Source organism: Mauremys reevesii, linkage group 8, assembly GCF_016161935.1.
Source record: "Mauremys reevesii isolate NIE-2019 linkage group 8, ASM1616193v1, whole genome shotgun sequence".
Classification (NCBI taxonomy): Eukaryota; Metazoa; Chordata; order Testudines; family Geoemydidae; genus Mauremys; species Mauremys reevesii.
Window position 1 is genome coordinate 61,695,833 of NC_052630.1, and position 19,630 is coordinate 61,715,462.

The 19,630-nt window shown below is 39.2% G+C and overlaps 2 protein-coding genes across 2 annotated transcripts in view; one reads left to right on the plus strand and one right to left on the minus strand.

The window, feature by feature from the left end:
• The window catches only part of CDC73 (cell division cycle 73), a 194,468-nt gene that overhangs the window by 89,192 nt on the left and 85,646 nt on the right, over nt 1-19,630 (plus strand). The window lies entirely within an intron of this gene.
• Nucleotides 2,806-10,786, minus strand: B3GALT2 (beta-1,3-galactosyltransferase 2). The gene is made up of 2 exons (XM_039484450.1): nt 10,203-10,786; nt 2,806-5,151 (listed from the first exon to the last, which is right to left on the minus strand). The coding sequence occupies exon 2, from the start codon at nt 5,017-5,019 to the stop codon at nt 3,742-3,744; it is 1,278 nt and encodes a 425-aa protein (XP_039340384.1). The 5' UTR covers nt 5,020-5,151; nt 10,203-10,786; the 3' UTR covers nt 2,806-3,741.

Below are 19,630 nucleotides of genomic sequence, written 5' to 3' on the forward strand. Positions count from 1 at the left end.
GACTTCTAAGGAGGAACAAGTTCCAAAGATGAGTCTGTTAGAGGATAACTTACTGCCAAACCCTAGAGTTCAAGTGCCAAGCCACATAAGGTTTCGCTATTAACCCCTTGGATTAACCCTTCAGCAAGCAGAATTCCAGTACAGACAAGTGTTATGTGCTGTGTATGTCTTTTTCACACTTGTTAAACAATATTCTGGACCAGCTGAAACTTCTGAAGAACTCAAATAAAAAGTATATTACAGTGGTCCAGCCTGGAAGTGCCAAACGTATGGCTAAGCACTGAGGTCCTACTCAGAAAGGAAGGGCTGTATTCTTTCGGTCAGCTGTTGATTGGGGAAGGTATCTTGAGCCATTGCTCTTAACCGAACATCAAGGCCCAGTGCTGGATGCATTATGAACCCATGATAGCATATCACATAATTAAGGAACAGCATACATCCTTAATGGAGGGAACAGTCTGCCCCTAACCATCTCTCCAGATGTCTTCCCAATAACCAGCAGCATTATTTCCATCTTGTCTAGCTTTCATCCAGACTGCTATCTCTGACAAGTATCAACTGGAAAGCAAACTGTTGGATCTGTATTTGAAGGAAAACCAAACGTGGGTATCAGCACAGTGGTAAAGCAGCAGCCCCAAAGTCTGTTTCCCTCAGTCACCTTCATGTACATGTAGAGGGAATGGCTATGGACGTCATCATTTTCAGAACTAAATGAGATTTATTTCCTCAGTGCAGCTTTCACTTAATCCAAGCAACATACCCACTCGCCCAGTTCCTGCTGCCACTCGGCCAGCAGGTGCGGGGCCCCAGCCGAGCTCAACCCCTTGCATCTCCTCTGCAGCGGCACGCCCCCATCTGCATCCTCCCAGGTGGCCATGGTGGCAGCAGCCGGGGAGCTTGAGAAGAGGAGTGGCCCCTGGGCAAGCAGGGGAGACTCCGAGGTGAAGAGGCTGCTGGCAGGGCCCGAGCGCTGGAGACTGACAGGTACCTGCCCCTGCCCACTCCTGGCACCGCCTGCCCCCCAGCCCAGTGCCTGTTACCTACCCCACCAGCCTCAGTGCCCTGCCCCATACTGTCAGCCACTCCAAGCTTACTGTGACACCAGCACCCCTTGGCAAAAGGCCCTCTGATCTTCACAAACAGCTGTCGCCACTGGCCTGACAAACTCACTGCACACAACACGTGTCTTACAGGGCACTTACACACAAAGAGGAACGTGGAAGCGATCTACACAAAGCTGGTAACTTGTCAAGAGTGAGATGTGTGCATGGGTAATATTGAAGGAATAATGTATTTACCTTAAAAGTCTGCTGTATAGACTTGGAGTAGAAATTAGTCACCAGGGGATAATGGCCCTTTGGGGCAAGGGGGATTTGTCACCCTGCCTAACCTGGCTGGTGATGCAATGCAAGGCTCAATTGTTTAGCTTTGCACAACAGTAAGACTTTGAATGGGACACCATCAGAAGCAATGGCAAACAATTGAAATGCCTTAAAGGTAAAAAAGAAACATTACAAAGCCCTTACCCATTCTGATAGGCTGTTTATAATGCTACATTTACTAGTTTTCAGAGGGTGGGGCACAAGGTGGAAGTTTCTCCTAGGGCGCAAAATATCCTTGCACCCGCCCTGTAAACTAGTCAGGCAATTTTTCCTACAGGCTTGGAAAGAAGAGAGATTGTTCTGTTTAATACTTTGAAAATGCTCATACACTGTGGTTGTGGTACCATGTGAGTAGTTAAATTGAATATAGAAAGGTGGCGAGATAGAAAACAGCAGGACCTCTAAAATCAAATTGCTCATGTTACCCAAGAGCGCAGTGTTCCCTGGGAGGAACAAACACAACCACTGTAATTCAGCTTGTTCATACCTACACGTACTAGTACTAGTGCTAAGAGTAAACAGTATCTGTATGGACTCAGGATCTCTTTCCGTTATTACCTGAAGATCAACCGAAAAATAAATGCAGTCTCTGTGCCTTACATAGTTTGAAAACCCAGTGCAATAAAGATTAGGGGAAACCAGAGAAGTCTTAAATAATGCAGAAGCTGACTAACCACTACCTTCTGAGTAACCTTCCTGTAAAGGAAGGTTTGAGTGACCATAGATATAGTCTGTTTTTATTAAAATAAATAAGTAGTGAATCAAATAATATAACTATTACCCAAATGTATCAAGCATTTTTTTTTGCCCAAGAAAGGTACTATTGGAGGTTGCAGGATGGTTTTCTACTAAATCAAAGGTATATGGCTGTAAACCTGGCACTGTGACAACAAATAGTGACATAGAATATCTAGCATTATGGGCAGCAACCTATTGGGAAATGATTTTTTTCTAAATACACCGCTACCTCGATATAACGCTGTCCTTGGGAGCCAAAAAATCTTACCGCGTTATAGGTGAAACCGTGTTATATTGAACTTGCTTTGATCCACCGGAGTGCGCGGCCCCACCCCCCCGGAGCACTGCTTTACTGTGTTATATCCAAATTTGTGTTATATCGGGTGGCGTTATATCGAGGTAGCAGTGTATGTGCATTGGTAGAGTGGAAACGTATAGATATAATAAATCTATATCTGTACCTGCCACTTTCAGTGGGACACAGGAGTGACTTTCATCGCACTCGTGTTATTTTTATTTTTTTACACAATCTTACTATCCAGAAATGTCAATTTTGCTAAATTATCACTTCCCTACCACCTTTGTGGAAAAGATGATTTTTGGCTTACTTTGCTTAAATGACAATTTTCACTTAGTTAATAGTATTTTTGAGAGGGGAGGGGAACTGCAGTCTTTCCCCTAACAAATTGGAGTATTTTTTTAAACCAGATCAAAGGTTCTGAGTTTTGCATTTTTCATGGACCTTTAACTACCCCAAAGAAAGTGAATGCAATAGCAGATATAATGAACTTGCATGGTGAGTAGTATATTAGGACTGGGATGCTCTTTGTTACCAAGATTATTGTGTCATCCTCCGAATATAATTGAGTTTGAAGTAACCATCAATGACTTCTCAATTTAGACTTTAATCTAAGCCTCAGTTCACATTACAAGCTGTCACACCACACAATATCAGCCTTCTAAACTGCGGGTTTTGTTTGTCTTACTGTAGTAAAGTATGTGCTCAGTACTTAGAATGCATTGATAGTTTCTTCTCAAATTGTAAATGTCACATTACTAAATTCCTATTGCCTGTGAAACAGCTGTGTAATCACTTTTTAACATGGTTTTGAAGTTAAGAAGAAAACTTCTTTGTAAACTTACAAAATGTCCTTAACTTGTCATGGATAGTTTTATTTACAACAGTTCTAGACAACAGAATGAAATCATTAATGGCTGAAGAGGAAATACTTTTTTGAATTAGAGCAGTGTGTGTATTTTAAAAAAAATTAATAATTTAGTGTGGAAAATATGCTCAATTATATTTTATTGGCACATAAAATAGCAAGTGTACCACCAAAGTGTGCATGCTTATTATTGCACATTAACACAGAAAAATCCTTGTATACCATCTTTTTTCCTCAAATTTGCTTGGAAAACCTTTTGGTTATAGTTTCATAATATTACTATCTTCAAGAATTATACTCTTCTAAAATTAAAAAAATAATTTTCAAACTCCATTATGTGATGAGGGCTTAACTAAAGACTGTCCCATTAAGCTCATCCATTTTCACTGTACATGCTTTCAGCAATATTTACAAATTGCACATGGGATACTTTTATAGAGGGAGTATTGTCCTTTTTAATGCAGTTTACGATGGCGATACCTGCCAGCTTTTTCTTTTGCTGCATTGGCACAGGCATTGTGCTTATTTTGTTGTAAGTGGTTCCAGTATTTGATCAGTTCACTAGGCTGGAACTGATGGGAGGTAATTAGGTGGCTATATTTACAGCTGGAATAAGAAACTCGCCAGTGATTGAAGACAAACTCATTGGGGGGGGGCATAGGGTCAATACGCAACTTGGCAAGACAGATCCCCACATATACATCCTCTAAGTGCAAGCGTCTGATGCTTAAAGAGACTTTAAATATCTTTTCTGCCAAATCTCCAGAAAAGACATAACCAGTTCCTGAGCAGAATACAGGGTAACGCTCACTTGGATACAGATCAGGTGGCATATACCACTTGCTATCCTTGTTCCTATTAGGTGCATACCCTCTCATTAGGTAACCTGTAAAATACTTGTGCCTTGGAGGCAGTTCTGGCTTCAGAAGCTTATGTATTAAATACTCAGTATTGACAAACATATCACTGTCAGTTTTCATAACATAGGGAACATTTGGACAGTAGGTGGCAACCCAGTTCATTCCCATAAGAGTTTTAATGGTTAAGTTATAATAAGTGTCTAAATATTCTTGTTGAATAACATCATGGTATTGTCTGCTTTCCTCCAGTATGGCACGTTGGAGGTATCCATTTAGTTTAATGCTTAAGCCCAGCAAAAAAATGCGAACAATTTGGATACCCGGTGCCAGGCTTTCATTACCCCACGTTTGCCGAATAGCTTGTCTAGCTTCCACTTGACCTGGTTCTGCAGCTATGAGTAGTATTAGAAAAGGACTCTTCTCCTGGCATTTTTCGGGCTCATTTATTATATACTTAAAATGATATGAAGTTGGATGTCCAGTACCTTTCTCATTGTAAATACTTCCATTGGCACTGAGTGTATTCTCTAAACCAGTTACTCCTTGTGGTGACAGGTCAGTGTTGTTGGAATTAGTAACTGTCTGAGGCCTAAGAGTCTGAGGGACTGTATCCTTCCAAATATTCCTCAGAGAGCTGTGGTTTGTTTCACTTTTTGTAGACCTAAATCCTCGAATAGTGTAAGCCACAGGATTTTCTTTGAATCCAGCCCTGCCTGGCAGCCAGTCATGATGATTAAAGAACAGAAACATAGCAAAAAGAAACACGAGAGAAAGCAGACCAATAAGATGGGTGCGAAACAGAGACCTTTTGGTATTCCACGTCATTTTTGCAAAACAGCAGTGTCGTCTTCTCCACTGAAGCATGTTGTACATATCCAACAATGGGATGTGAGATAATGGTTGAACAAAATGCTTTTTCCTTTCCTTTTGAATCCACTGCTATTCTTTGGTATTCATCTTCTGTTAGATTCACATTGAGTAATTCTCTGCAAAAGGGTCACCCTGCTGCATAGGTGAAAAAATAACAACCTTTTACAATTCACCTTAAGATCAGGTTTTTATAATATAAAGTTACAATGAGAAATAAGTAGCAAATAAAATTTCAGTTTTACTATAAAATATTAGTCTGTGTAATTATCTAAATAGAAAGTTGAATTCCACACTAAAAGGCAAACTTAATTTTTTTAGGTTAAAATGTACTTGACACATTAGCATTTGGGAAAAGTATAGCGCTTTACAAATTACAAAAAAGCTTTTGCTTTATATGGATAGTGTATCCTAGGTACTAATGATGTGTCTTTTCCTTCCCACTGTGCAATAAAAGGTAGCTTGTTCAACTCTGGACAAGGAAGACTGAGGCTGATTTAAATCAGCTCTATGTATAGTGAATGTAAAACTGTTCTACAATTCTTGAGAAAGGCCAAGTGAAAAGGCCTTGATACCAGATGGGAAGGTTTATTGGCATTAATTAAAATTGATTTGACATGCAGTGGGTAGTATGGCTCTCACAGTCAGAGGCCCTTTTTGTAAAATGGTCATGTTTGGGTAGTGGGACAGACGGTGCAAAGTTGATTATAGCAGAGTTCTGTTAGTCACAGTACACTGCTTGGCCTGTTTTCATTGGCCCCACTGTTCAGAAACTCAGTGAGAAGTTGCACCTGTCAACATTAATTTTCGGGGTCCAATAACCTCACTACAATTGTCAGACAGTAACAAATTGATAAATGCATTCGTTCGTCTTTGACTCACCTTTAACCTTTAGTTCCACAATAAGGGGTTGAAGAGAACGTTTTCCTTACCTGAATCTTCTGTGGTTAATTTTAAAATTAAACAGTTAATCTACTGTAGGGATGGAGAGTTCAGGAAGTATAAAATAGGAAGTAAAATTACATAGTAATTTCTCAATTTTTATAGTAAACCACAGATTATTTTTTATGCTTTTCTTGTTTTTAAAGTAACTAACTTGTGTGCTTCTGTTAATGTTACAGTGCAGACAAAATTATACTAGCAGCTGCAACTATAGAAAATTTGCTAACGTAGCTTTACAGCATGACTTCCCATCTCCTCATAAATTTATTTTGAGATTCAAGAGCAGAGTCAATATGGCAGCTTCATGATGCTGCATATTAAAAGCTGATCACATCATCTCATAAATGAGCCTTTCATTGCACAGTACAAATTTGTTCATGATTATCAATTTGCTCTAATTTATTTCTAGACTCCAGGGTTTTGAGTTGGGGAAAAAAAACCAACCTCCTATCTTGTAGGAGTCCCATGGAAAACACTTCTTTTATGTAAATGTGGAATTTATTTAATTACTTTGCTATCTTCCAAAGCCAATATTTGGATTAATTCTTCATTTTAAAAAAGGTAGTGACATGTTACATGGATAATTACAAGATTTAAACTGTAAAGATGTAATTTGAAAGGTTGGCACAGAGATGATGATTTATTAAATCATACCATGGTTAGAGATTAAAAATCTTTACTTAAACTCCCTCCCCCCATTTATGTTTGTATGCCTATATTAGCCTACAAGACTGTGCCCAAAACATGTAGAAAAATAAAAATTCTAAAAAAAAATTCTACATTAAGCTTTTAAAATGACCATATGTCAGACTAAATTTAAAGTGAAAAAATGAATAGCTCTTTCTGCAGAGGACAGCTCATTCAGAATATTTGGATACAGTGCTGAAAGTATTATCTTACTGAATGAAAGCTATAGTTTGTCTATCTTATTAACCTCCACTAGGAGGAGCAAGTAAGTGGGGATTTTAACCATGATTTGCAACAATGTAAATGCATCTGAAAAGGCCATATAGTTCCAAAATTCTGCTTCTGAAACAGTAAAATATTTGCTCAGTGATATATTAAACCCTTCTATATGAAGATTTTCTGTTATTGTATGCAGTGCCTAAACCCACTGAGTTGAAGTAGTTTTGTCTGAAATTGAAATTGTTTAATGGCTTATATTGTTTGTTTGATACTGAGCTGCCTCTAAAACTATTTTAGAATGTGCACAACACATACCTGTAACATGGAGGTTAAAGTTGTAAGTGATTATTATTTAATTTGAGAACTAACCTAAAATTGTCTGTGGGAGGAAATAAATCCCTAAGGTTTTAATTTTGAGCTGATCTGCCTATTCATGAACTTCTGTGTGTGTGTGCATGTGAGAGAGAAATGTATAATGCTGACAATGCGTTTTATTTGAAAAATCAGTGGTTTGAGTTTTAAATTTACATAAAAGCAAATATAACATTCTTACTTCAAATGTCTGTTCAGCCAACATCTCTCAGTGCAATGAATATTTAATGTCAGCTTCTGATGGTGGGGATATATTTGGTAAAAAATAGTTATTCCATTTCTTATGTATGTAGGCTCTTGTAGATTTTAGAAAGGTAAAACACAGAATTTCTAGAAAAGCTGAATAAAGGATAGCAACTGCAGTTCAATTTAACTTTGTAGCCACACTGAATTATTCCACTACCACAACTTCCTCTTATTAAATGCAAAAGATTTCAGTAATTTTTAGGTTGGTAGCTGTAACTATTAAGTAATATTTTAATGTAATTTTTTGCTGTGCACCCATTTTTAGTTGGAGGAACTTGAAAGTATCTGCGAATATTTCATGTGCAAATGTGTAGAACGAGCTTCTGAAAACTTGTTTTCAATTAATTTTCACAAGAAAATATTATAGGAATAAAGGATTTTAAAAGCTAAAGCTTATTTAGAATCTTTATGCTTATGTGGTCTGTTTAAATTTCTTAATATGTTAAGCCTATCCTCAGCTCAAAACTTCATAAAAATGAGGTGATTTCTTCAAATGTTTCTTGATTTTCATGTATTTTAATAAAACCATATATTCAAAAATTGTATAATTTCGTGTGTTTAAAAATGTCTGTTCACTAGGCATGTGGAAATATTTACTGAAAGACTAAATTAAAACTTGATGTCTTCGTTATGTCATTTGTAATTGTGGTTCAAAATATTTTAAAATGCATGCAGGAAATTAAGAATTTTATCTCTAAGTATAATAATAATTGTCCTTTTTTGCGGAAAAAAAGTATGACAGATTATATTACCTAATAAAAATAGCCTAATGTTTAACAAACTGTGAAAAGTTGGCAGTATACATTATGAAAAGCATTAATGGTTTTGTTTCCTGCCACTTGACTGTTTTATTAGGTAGAGTATTATCAAACACTTGTTCAGTCAGTAATACTAAGCTGTATTTTTTTAAATAGCGTAGAATTAACACATCCTGTGTTACTGGTAAGTGGGACTAAACCTGCCCAGAGAGTCGAATAGTCACCTTGTCCTTTGAATGCTATAGTATGCAGCTGTGCATTTTAAGCATATTATTTATAGAAGCTCTATCTGTTTCTCAACACTTGAATGTGCAGTGATTGATGTATTGTGAATAGACAAAGTTAGACTGTAGAATGCCTCTTGAATGTTTTATTTTTGGTCTTTGCTCTGCTTGTTTCAGCTCCTTCTATTTCCAGTAGTGCTCAATAATTATGGCTCTGCAGATTGAAGCATTAGTTTCAGCTCTGCATTTATACATCCTGGATTTTCATATTTTGATTAGCTCTGTGGGCAAACTCTTAATTAGAGGGAAAAGTTGAGAAGGCAGCCTGAGAATTGGTGTACTGGTGGTAAATAGCAGCAGGGTTTAAGCACATTATTCAGGGCCTAATATCTATGTTGACATATTAACTACATTAATCTGTTGCACAAAATGGACTATGCTCAAACTGATGTTTGTTTTCTGCTAGTTAAAATCCAATAACTTTAAATCATTAAATTCACAAAATTAACTATTTATCATTCATTGGAACATCTGCTGAGGTTAGTTCCCCCACCCCACCCCCCGGTGAATTTTTTCCAAAATTAAAGTTTTGGACAAATTTAACACAAGTTATGTTTTGTTAAGGTGCCAGTCAGTGTTCAAGTTACATCATCTTGCTACATCTTTTGTTAAATTAGACATGCAGACTTTTTCCACAGTTGCATTAGTTTTATATGTTAGAATTGCCTGGGACAAAGAAAGCACTTTTATATATTACTCTTTAATCATTTATTATGTTTTATTGATAGATTTTGCAGATAAGGATGTTCACTCTGTAGCTCTATAAGATTGTTATAGATTCAGGTCTTTTATTTTTATTGTGATAGTAACGTGAGATTCCTGTCTGTTTTTTTTATCAATAAAGTATTTTAAGATTACGGAGCTTAAACTATAGATAGAAATGATTTTCAATCAATTTATCATGGTGCCTTTTTTATAGTTCCAGTTAAACAATCAATGTGTTACATATTAAGCAGATAACTTGTAATGATGGCATGATGTAAATTACATGCTCACCATCTTGAGTGATACCAGTGTATTAAGGTTTCCTTTGGAGATCTCAGTGGAGCCTGATACTTCTTGTAAAATGTGGTGGTTAATTGTACTGCTGGTAGATTAAATCATGTCCATTCTTTTGCTTGCTTTTTTAATCTTAAATTAGGCGTGCTGATATTTAATATGGTGACATTTTGCTTGTGTTTACGAGCAATATATAGAAAATGCATGAAGGATTGAAGGTACTACTTAACTAATGTAATTTGACTGCATGGTCTGTTTTGATGGTTCAGGGCACTCAGCGTGTGTCACACACAGCCATTTTACCAGGGTTTTAAGATTACTTCAGATAAGGATTAAAGCTGACCTAGTTTGAGAGGATGGTTAAATGATTTTTTTAAAACAAGAGGTTCTTAAGTTTAATTTCTCAAATACAATAACCACACATAGCTACATTATCCCCATAATCCCTCTTCCCTACGCTTAACCCTCAGTTGACCATGAGAAACATATTTAATAACTAAGAAGTAAAGCAGTAGTGACATTTGTTCTCTGTTGTGTGGGTGCTGGGGGGAGGAATTGCTGGAATTCTTTTTCACTGTTCATGGAAATGTTATCTCTAGGAATTATAGGTTGGCAGTGATCTATACCTATAGGATGCAAAGGTAATAGACGGATGAATATCTCACACATGGTTTAGACATACCTTCCTTGGTTAGGCCATTTACGTTGAGAGGATTATGCCCACTGAAAATAGTTTTGGCACACCATCACTTCAGCAAAAAAGATGCTATTGAACATGCGCACATCCCCCAAACGTCTGCTTCCTGCGATTGCTTTTCACGATATCCAATCTGTCCATCTGTCTGCTCGTTGCTGTGTTACCTTCCTTGCTTATAAGTGTCCATTTCTTGAGATCTTTTGTTCATCTTTCAAATGAAAGAACAGTAGCTCTTGCTTGTGTTCCGAGGAGGGTTGTCTTTCCTGACAATTGATGCATTGAAGCTTTTACATCTGGTATTTCCCTTCTCGGACAATGCAGTGCTGTATTCTCTTCTCAGTATCCATATTTCTAGCGATAATGTTAAGCAGCAAGTGCTAGAATGTAGTGGTTCAGTTGCATTCAGTAATGAGGTATATCTCTCCCTCCCTCTCTTCCTTCCTTCCTCCTTTGTTGCTAGGCAGTAACTGAAAAGGTTTTGAGCAATTTTAACTAAGGGTTTTGGTCTATAAAATCCATTCCATAGTTCTTCAGCTGCTGCACAGGCAGGCAGCAGTTTAAATGTGGGCTTTGACAGATGCTGTCTTCTGACAGAGCAGAATTTAACGTCATTGCTTGGCTGACTCCCACGTGATTGTTTGCATTCATTTTGACTAAATCCTAAGGCAGCCAGAAAGCTTACAGGTTTTTACTTCTATTTGATAAATGATACATATTCAGTACAAGTGTAGTGATGAGTGAATAATATGAAAATGGGATAATTATTAAGTGAATGATTGAGTTTGTTTTTCAAATTGTATTCCCTTATCTTTAGTGCCATAACTTACAATTCACTAATGTTTTTTAATGTTAGACATTCCATTTTCTTATTCCGGATATACTTCTGAAGATGATAAGAGCTATACACTTTTAAATATGTTAGCTTGGGTTAACCTCTTCACTGCTCTGTGAACATCCCTGGTTATTCTGTGTAAAATAGGATCTATGTCCTATTATATTATAATACTAAAATAAAAATAGAATGACCCCACCTTTATTTCCTACACCCATGACTGCTCATGTGGAAACTCTTCTTCATGATCATAGTTTAGTCAAAGCAGCTGGCAGCAGCTAATGTACAAACACCAAGGCATGTTCAGCCTTTAGTGGTTTCCTTCATTGGTAAAGGTCACAAAGTTCAGCATTGCAGAAATAGGGGAGGGGAACTGAATGACTGTAAGAGACCCTGATATTTTTATAAATTTTATTCTTTTGAAATGTCTACAGTATGTAATTTGTCTTGATATTCTTAATACAACCTGTATTAAATTTTCTTTTCTGTCATTTCAACAACCTGATCTTTTATGGCATAGTATCATAGTAAATTCTGTGCTGTATGCAGTACATAAGCAAAAACACCAAAGATTTTACCCAGTTATAGGGAACACAATTTTACTGAAGAATGAATATTTATCCATCTTGTCCTTTGGAAATGGTCCACTGATTTTTCATTTCTGCAGCTCTTCTAATGGGACTAGCCATTGACTAAGATTGAGAATTTCTTCATTGGACTACCATATCATATGCTACCTCTGACTTCTGTAGTGCACTGGGCAAGTACCTGCTGTAATGGAAATTAAGTAACAATTCGTGCTTCCCCAGGTGCAGTCAGTGTGGTTTACTATTCCAGTCTCATGTTCTGATCACTTAGAAAAACTATTTAATCAGAGTATCAGAGGGGTAGCCGTGTTAGTCTGGATCTGTAAAAGCAACAAAGAATCCTGTGGCACCTTATAGACTAACAGACGTTTTGCAGCATGAGCTTTCGTGGGTGAATACCCACTTCTTCGGATGCAAGTATGACTTGCATCCGAAGAAGTGGGTATTCACCCACGAAAGCTCATGCTGCAAAACGTCTGTTAGTCTATAAGGTGCCACAGGATTCTTTGTTGCTTTTATTTAATCAGATATATACCTTTTTTACGAAAATATTAATGTATAAAAGTCCACCATGTTAATTAGAATGATCTTTTTTCAGTCTATGTATTTCCAATCCTAATTACAATTTGTGTAAACTCTATTACCCTATTTGAGGTACTATATACAGTAACTACTTGCTTAACGAACGTTGTTGTTATGTTCCTGAAAAATGCTACTTTAAGCAAAACAATGTTAAGCAAATCCAATTTCCCCATAAGAATTAACATAAAAAGGGGTGGTGAGGTTGGGGGTTAGGTTCCAGGGAATTTTTTTTGCCAGACAAAAGGCTATATTTTATGTATATATAATACACACATACACACACACACACACACACACACACACAATATACACTCAGTATAAGTTTTAAACAATTAATGTAATACTTTGCACAGCAATGATGATTGTGAAGCTTGGTTGAGGTGGTAGAGTCAGAGGGTGGGATATTTTCCAGGGAATTCCTTATTGCTAAATGATGAACTAGCATTGGACTGAGCCCTCAAGGGTTAACACATTTTTATTAACGTAGGCTCACAGGCTACAAGGCAGCAGGAATGGAGGGAGGAGACACAGCATGGCAGAGAGACAGAGACACATACCGTGTGTGTGTGTGTGTGTGTGAGTGCGAGATGTGTGCATTGCCCCTTTAAGTACACTGACCCTACTCTAAGTACACCCTAACCCAAACACCCGCCCGCGCAGCAATCAGGAGGATCCTGGGAGCAGCTCCAAGGCAGAGCACAGGAGCAGCATATGGCAGTTGGGGGAGGAACAGCTGAACTGCCTGGCAATTGATAGCCTGCTGGGCGGCTGGCGCGCAGAGAACTTAGGGGAGCTGCCGGTTCCCCCTGGTTCCAAGCAGTGGACAGAGCAGGTGGCTGCCAACCAATGTTATAAAGGAGCATTGCGCAACTTTAAACGAGCATGTTCTCTAACTGACATTAATTCTCAATGTAACAATGAAACAACGTTAACCGGAACGACGTTAAGTGAGGAGTTACTGTATATTGATAAAGACTTGTACCTGCTTTGGTCTAAAATAGTGGTTTAAAAAAAGCAAAAGGGTGAGTAATTGTAGGCAGTAACTGTACTGCCCAAAGTGTACTATAAATAATTAAGAATCAGTATTGAGAAAAGTGTGAGTGCCTCCTGCCTGCCTGCCTACTGACATGTCTGTTCAAACTTTGGGACATATACAACTCATCCTCCCCTTCTTCCAAAACTTAAATATATTAAGGCTTGGTCTACACTACCACCTTACGTCAGTTTAACTGACACTTAGTGGTGTGAAAAATCCACCCCCTGGAGTAATGCAGCTATACCAACCTAACCCCTGGTGTGGAAAGCAGGTCGACGGGACGGCTTCTCCGATCGACATAGCTACTGCCTCTCTGAGGTGGATTAACTACACCTCTTCCGGTGGAGGTACATTAGGACCTCATTTATGAACACGCTGGGAGTGGAGATTGTTTGTAACTCTGAAATGTTTTTTACTCTGAACAAAGCATTATGGTTGTTCTTTAAATTGAATATTAACTTAATATAGCTTTGAAACTTTACTATGCAGAAGAAAAATGCTACTTTTTCTTTTTTTAGTAGTTTAACACAGTACTGTACTATATTTGTTTTTTTAGTCTTCGCTGCTGTCTGATTGCATACTTCCAGTTCCGAATGAGGTGTGTGGTTGACTGGTCAGTTCGAAACTGTGTTCGTAACTCTGAGTTTCTACTGTAGCGTCTTCACTAAATACTGCAGTGGCATCACTGCAGTACTTGAGTGTAGTCAAGCCCATAGTTTGTATATGTATAGTAACAGATTACACCAAACATGACAGGTTGAAATCCAACCTGCTATTGTCTGAAGTATTGCCTGGAAAATAAAAAACAATTCATGTAGTTAGTTTACTGATAGTGATTTACAGAGGCACAATTACATACTGATAGTGATTTACATGCTTTACAGGCTGCTGATTTTTTTATTATTATTTTTTGAATTTGCTGATATTAAACTGCATGCTTGGAAAAAATTGACTTATCTGAAGTGGAGTAGCAAGTGTTGGGTAGCTCACTGAAATCCATTTACCATTTCTATTTGCTTTCAGTTTGTTTTGGGGCATGCCCCAAAACAACAATCTATGAAAGGCTATATATTCCAACATGCGCCTAAGTGCTATAATGCATGACGATCCCAGTATTTGTCTGTAAATGCTTTATTAAGATGTATACAAAAATATAAGTCTACTTCTGAAGGCTAAATTTTGATATTGTTTTTGGTTAGTGACCACGTAGTGGTTATGGGGTGGCATATTGCTTATGGGTGAATGATTTATAATACATGAAATCCTTTATTACTTATTTCTGTATATAAAGTTCATTGTCATGGCAGGAGACTAAATAAAGTTCATGTAACCAAGCTATTATTCAGTATTTTAAATCTTGAATGAACAAACATCTTTGTTACCCTTTGTGACCATGTTCATGTTTCTAGGGTGAGAGCGACTGTTTTTTTGTTTTTTACAATTTTTTTTACTAAAAGTGAAGAAAGGAAGTGTCACATATTTGCGACTTTTCTTCTTTGTGATACCGCTTTGAAAAGAGGGGAGGGAAGTTTCAAGAGTCCCTTTAGAGCGCTGAGTTTTATTCATCTGAGTATTTTGGGTCCTTCACTATTGCACTATGTACTTTTTTTTTAGCCTTGGTGTCTGCTTTTGTATGGCAGTCCCATCGTATTTTGCTAAGACAATGCTGGCCTTACTTTCTGGAAATGTAGTCTGAAGAAGATTAAGTAGCCAAAAAGCTGTTTTTATCTTGAATTAAAATTATCCTTATTTAGGCTGTGTCGCGCTCTCTTTCTCTCTCTCTCTCTCTCAAATATATTCTGGAAGGCTGCTGAACTACCCAGTTGCAGACCTCTATCCAAGAGATGCTGGGAGTGTTTTTATATTTTTATGATAACCACATTTTGGGTGGAGGAATGTAATGTTCATGTCTGATTAACCGTTACTACTGAAAATAAAGTTGAGCTGTGTGTGACGTTCCCTTGGTGTTATCTGGACCAGTGATCTGCTAGGTCACTCCAATCCTCAACTCTGGGAGCCAGCTTTCCCCTGCTCTGCTGTGAGAACCCCCACTCCTGGGCTGTTCATAAACAGCCTCTGGCATGTAAGGTGCTTGGATTGTGTAACCAAATGACACTAGCCAATATCTCCGGTCCCAGACACAACCCTAGGAACCTCCATCTTGCAGTGTCCAGCTATGCCCGCTGGAAGCTTATGAGAGTTTGTCAGTTTAACAAAGAAATTGATATGCACCAGGCTTGTTATCCCAAGGGGAGTCTCTGACACACTTCAAACCGAATGCACTGCTTTAGGTAGAATAAACACACATTTATTAACTACAAAAGTTAGATTTTAAGTGATTTAAGTTAGATTTTAAGTGATTATAAGTCAAAGTACAAGTCGTATTTGGTCAAATGAAATAAAAGCAAAATGCATTCTAAGCTGATATTCACACTTTCAGTGCCCTTACAAACTTAGATGCTTCTCACCACAGGCTGGCTTGTTGCCCTTCAGCCAGGCTTTCCCCTTTGATCAGCGCTTCAGTCGCTTGGTGGTGGTGTCCGTAGATGGCGGTGGAAGAGAGAGAGAGCGAGCATGGCAAACGTCTCTCCCTTTTATCATGTTCTTTCTTCTCTCTTGGCTTTGGCCTCCACCCCTTCAGGGTCAGGTGAGCATTACCTCATTATAGTCCCAAACTGCCAAAGGAAGGGGGGTGACTCACTTGAGAGTCCAACAGATTATTTGTTGCTGCCTAGGCCAGTGTCCTTTGTTCCTGTGGGGCTGAGCTTGTCCCTTACGTGTCCTGATGAGGTCTGGGCTGCCCCTCTATTCCTGGAGAGTTTTGCCTGGGCTTGTTTTAAGCCATGAGGACACATTTTCAGCCTCATAACTATATACATGAAATTACAACCTATAACAATGCTTAGTGCATCATGAGACTTTCAAAGACACCCAACATGACAAACTTTGCATTGGATACCACACAATCATATTATAAGGATGAACTTGGGGGTGTAGGGTGTTCCCCTGAGATACAGAGTGTCACACTGTGCTAATGAGCAGCTACTCTTTTTTTTTTTTTTAAATGTAAGGAACACCAGTAAGGTACCATGGCCCATGAAAGTTCAATAGTTCAGTGAAGAAAGCAGCCAAGGGGAGGGTTGTGTGTGTGTGTGTGTGTATGTGTATGTGTGTGTATATATATGTGTATATATATATATACACACACACACACATATATAATATATGGGGTGGGGGAACAGAGTCCCCTTAACTTTGGAGTGGATCTGGCCTCTTTAGCGTAGGTGTAGTGTCAGAAATGTTTGTGCATCTTTTTTGAAAAGTTTGAAATGTTTGTCAAACAAAAAAAAAATGGGTACATTTTCAAACTTGTGGCTTTGTGGCCATCAGTGTTACTTCACTTGTATTCCTGACTACCCACCTGAGCATTTAACTTGCAGTATGCTTCTGCTTCTCAATTGTAACTGCTTTACTTTGCATGCTGCTGCACAGCATAATTTTAGAATCATTTTATATATTTTGGTGTTTTTACTTCTGTTAAATTTATATTTTGGGTTAAAAACACTTCTGTCATGCAATTAAATACTGATAGCTATTAAAACAGAAGAAAATGGCAGGCTGTGCAAATCTGTATTTGAAAGGTATGGCAAAGACAGTTTTGAGGCTGGAATAGTTTAGCTTCTAAATCCAGGTATATGTGGCTGACAAGGCTGACGTTCCTCTGCAGAGCTGTATGTGAGAGGCTATTCCAAAATGTATATGTTGTCGAGTTTTCAGAATATTACAACGAACAATTTAAATATAGCAAATGGCATCGTTTTCAAGTTGATTGTTTTGACCTTAGTTGAATCCTATGAACAATTCAGTCCCTAGACCTATATACATTATTTTTCCCATTCTGGTATTTATTTACTCACACACAGCTGTAACTGTTTTCAGAAATATATTAATGATCTTTAGTTCTAATTAAGTTAAAGATTCTGTATCTTAAAAACTCTGTATATAAGCATTTATTCATATACTAGTAACCGTTCTTTGTCTTAAGTAGAGAAATTATCCAGTTTGTATTGTAGTCAGTGTTGAAGTGTTTTATTTGTCGTTTATTTTATGCTCAGAACACAGGTTCATAACTTCGTATCACAAGCATTTTCTTAACTGAATGAAAAATGGAACTCTAGAAATGACCACAAGTGTCAGTGTTGTCTTCATTATTTTCCTTCAGACTTTCACTATTGCTTAATTACTCCACATTTTATAATTGTTTAAACATTTTTCTAAAAGCAATTTGGAATTTTGCCTCTCCAAGTTTAACAGTAGCTAATCTACAGAATTGTAATGTTTACATTAACCTGTGAATTTCTTACATGGCTAACAGAAATATAGCAATAACACTAGAGGAATTAAAACTCTGATGTTGAGCACAGAGCAGCAGGTGCTTTTGGACCATGTTTGTTTGTTTTTTTTCCCCCCTTCTATTTTTAATCAGTTACCACAGTTGTGCACTCTCTTTCTATACTTGATGGTAAATGATACCAGGGCAAGCCTTAAGAAAACTGCCAGAGAAACACAAATAGAAAGGGCCTTGTTTTTTAAGGTCAGAAAAAATACTGCTTATACTACTCCAGGTGTCTTGCGAGATTATCCCAGCACCTTTATGTGGTTGTTTTTAATTATTTACACCAAAGCAGTTCAGGGGAATGGTTCGTAGGTGTGTAGATTCAGTTTTGGCTTGTGTAGAGCAAAGGAATTTTTAAAATACCAAACAAGTGTTGAGTCAGTACTTTACACAGGATGCATACAAAAAACCTTAAAACTTGAGTTTGGAAGAAAATAATAACTTCTCAAACTTCATTGCACTGTGACCCTCCTCTGACGACAAAAATTACTACATAACCCCATGATGCGGGACTGTAGCCTGAGCCCCACTGATGCAGGTGGTGGGGGAAGAGGTGAGAAGCCTGAGCCCCACCGCCTCAAGGGGGGGGGCAGGAGGAAGCTGAAGTCTGAGCAGCAAAACACATGCTGGCCTGCACGCTTCTGTTTGCTCTTGTGTTATGAGTAAATGCAACATACAGAGCTACTCTTGGGTCTTCCTGAATAATCCATTGCTTTTTCTCCCTCTTTATCCCATTTCCCTTTTTCCTCTACTTTTCAAATTTTCACTGCTTTCCCTTTGAGTCTTGTATCTAGAGCAGAGGTGGGCAAATTATATGGCCCACGGGACCCTCCTGCCCGGCTCCTGAGGTGCAACCCCGGGAGGCTAGTCCCTGGCCGCTCCCCTGCTTTTCCCCCCCCCCCCCCCCCCCCGCAGCCTCAGCTTGCTGCGCCACTGGCAATGCTCTGGGCGGCGGGGCTGCAAGGTCCCTGGGCCTGAGCTGGTGCTCTGTGCTGTGCGATGGCGTGGCTGGCTCCATCCGGGCGGTGTGGCTGTAGTGCCGCCAGCCGCCGGTGCTTCAGGCAGCGTGGTAAGGGAGCAGGGGGAGTTGGATAGAGGGCAGGGGAGTTGGGGGTGGTGGTCGGGGGCGGGGGTATGGATAGAGGTCGGGGCGGTCAAAGGGCAGGGAGCAGGGGGGTTGAATGGGGGCAGGAGTCCCCAGGGGGCAGTCAGGAAGGAGAGGGGGGATTGGATGGGCGGCAGGGGTCAGTCAGTGGCAGGGGTTCCAGGGGCGGGCAGGGGACAGGGTGAAGGGGTGGCTCGATGGGGCAAGGGTCCCAGTGGGAGCAGTCAGATGAGAGGAGGGGTTGGATGGAGTAGCGGGGGACAGTCAGGTGGGGGTTCATGGGGCTGTTGGGATAGGTAGCGGTTGGATGGGGCAGGAGTCCCAAGGAGGCCGTCAGGGGGGTGAGGAGCAGGAGGTCTCGGATAGGGAGTGGATCCGGGCCATGCCTGGCTGTTTGGGGAGGCACAGCCTCCCCTAACTGGCCCTCCATACAGTTTTGGAAACCTGATGCGGCCCTCAGGCCAAAAAGTTTGCCCGCCTGTGATCTAGGGGTATGTCTACACTTAAAATGCTGCAGATGCTCTGCTGTAGCATCTCAGCATAGACATTGGCTACGCCGACAGAGGTTCTCTCAGCAGCATAGGTAATCCACCTCCTCGAGAGGCAGTTGCTAGGTCAACAGAAGACTTCGTCCATTGACCTAGCAATGGCTTCACTGGAGGTTAGTTGGGTATAACTATATCTCCCAGGGGTGTGGATTTTTCACACAGCTGAGAAACATAGCTATACAGTATAAGTTTCTAGTGTAGACCAGGCCTCATTCTTGCTAATGTTAAATGAGTGTTAAAAGCACACTTTCAGTAGGGAATGGGTAGCATAGTTTCATTTGCATTGTACAATATTGTAGCTTTTGCAGCGCTCCCCTGCTGCACTGA

Coding starts and splice junctions, on each gene's coding strand:
- B3GALT2 (XM_039484450.1), bottom strand. CDS start 5,019: ATGTACAACATGCTTCAGTGGAGAAGACGACACTGCTGTTTTGCAAAA.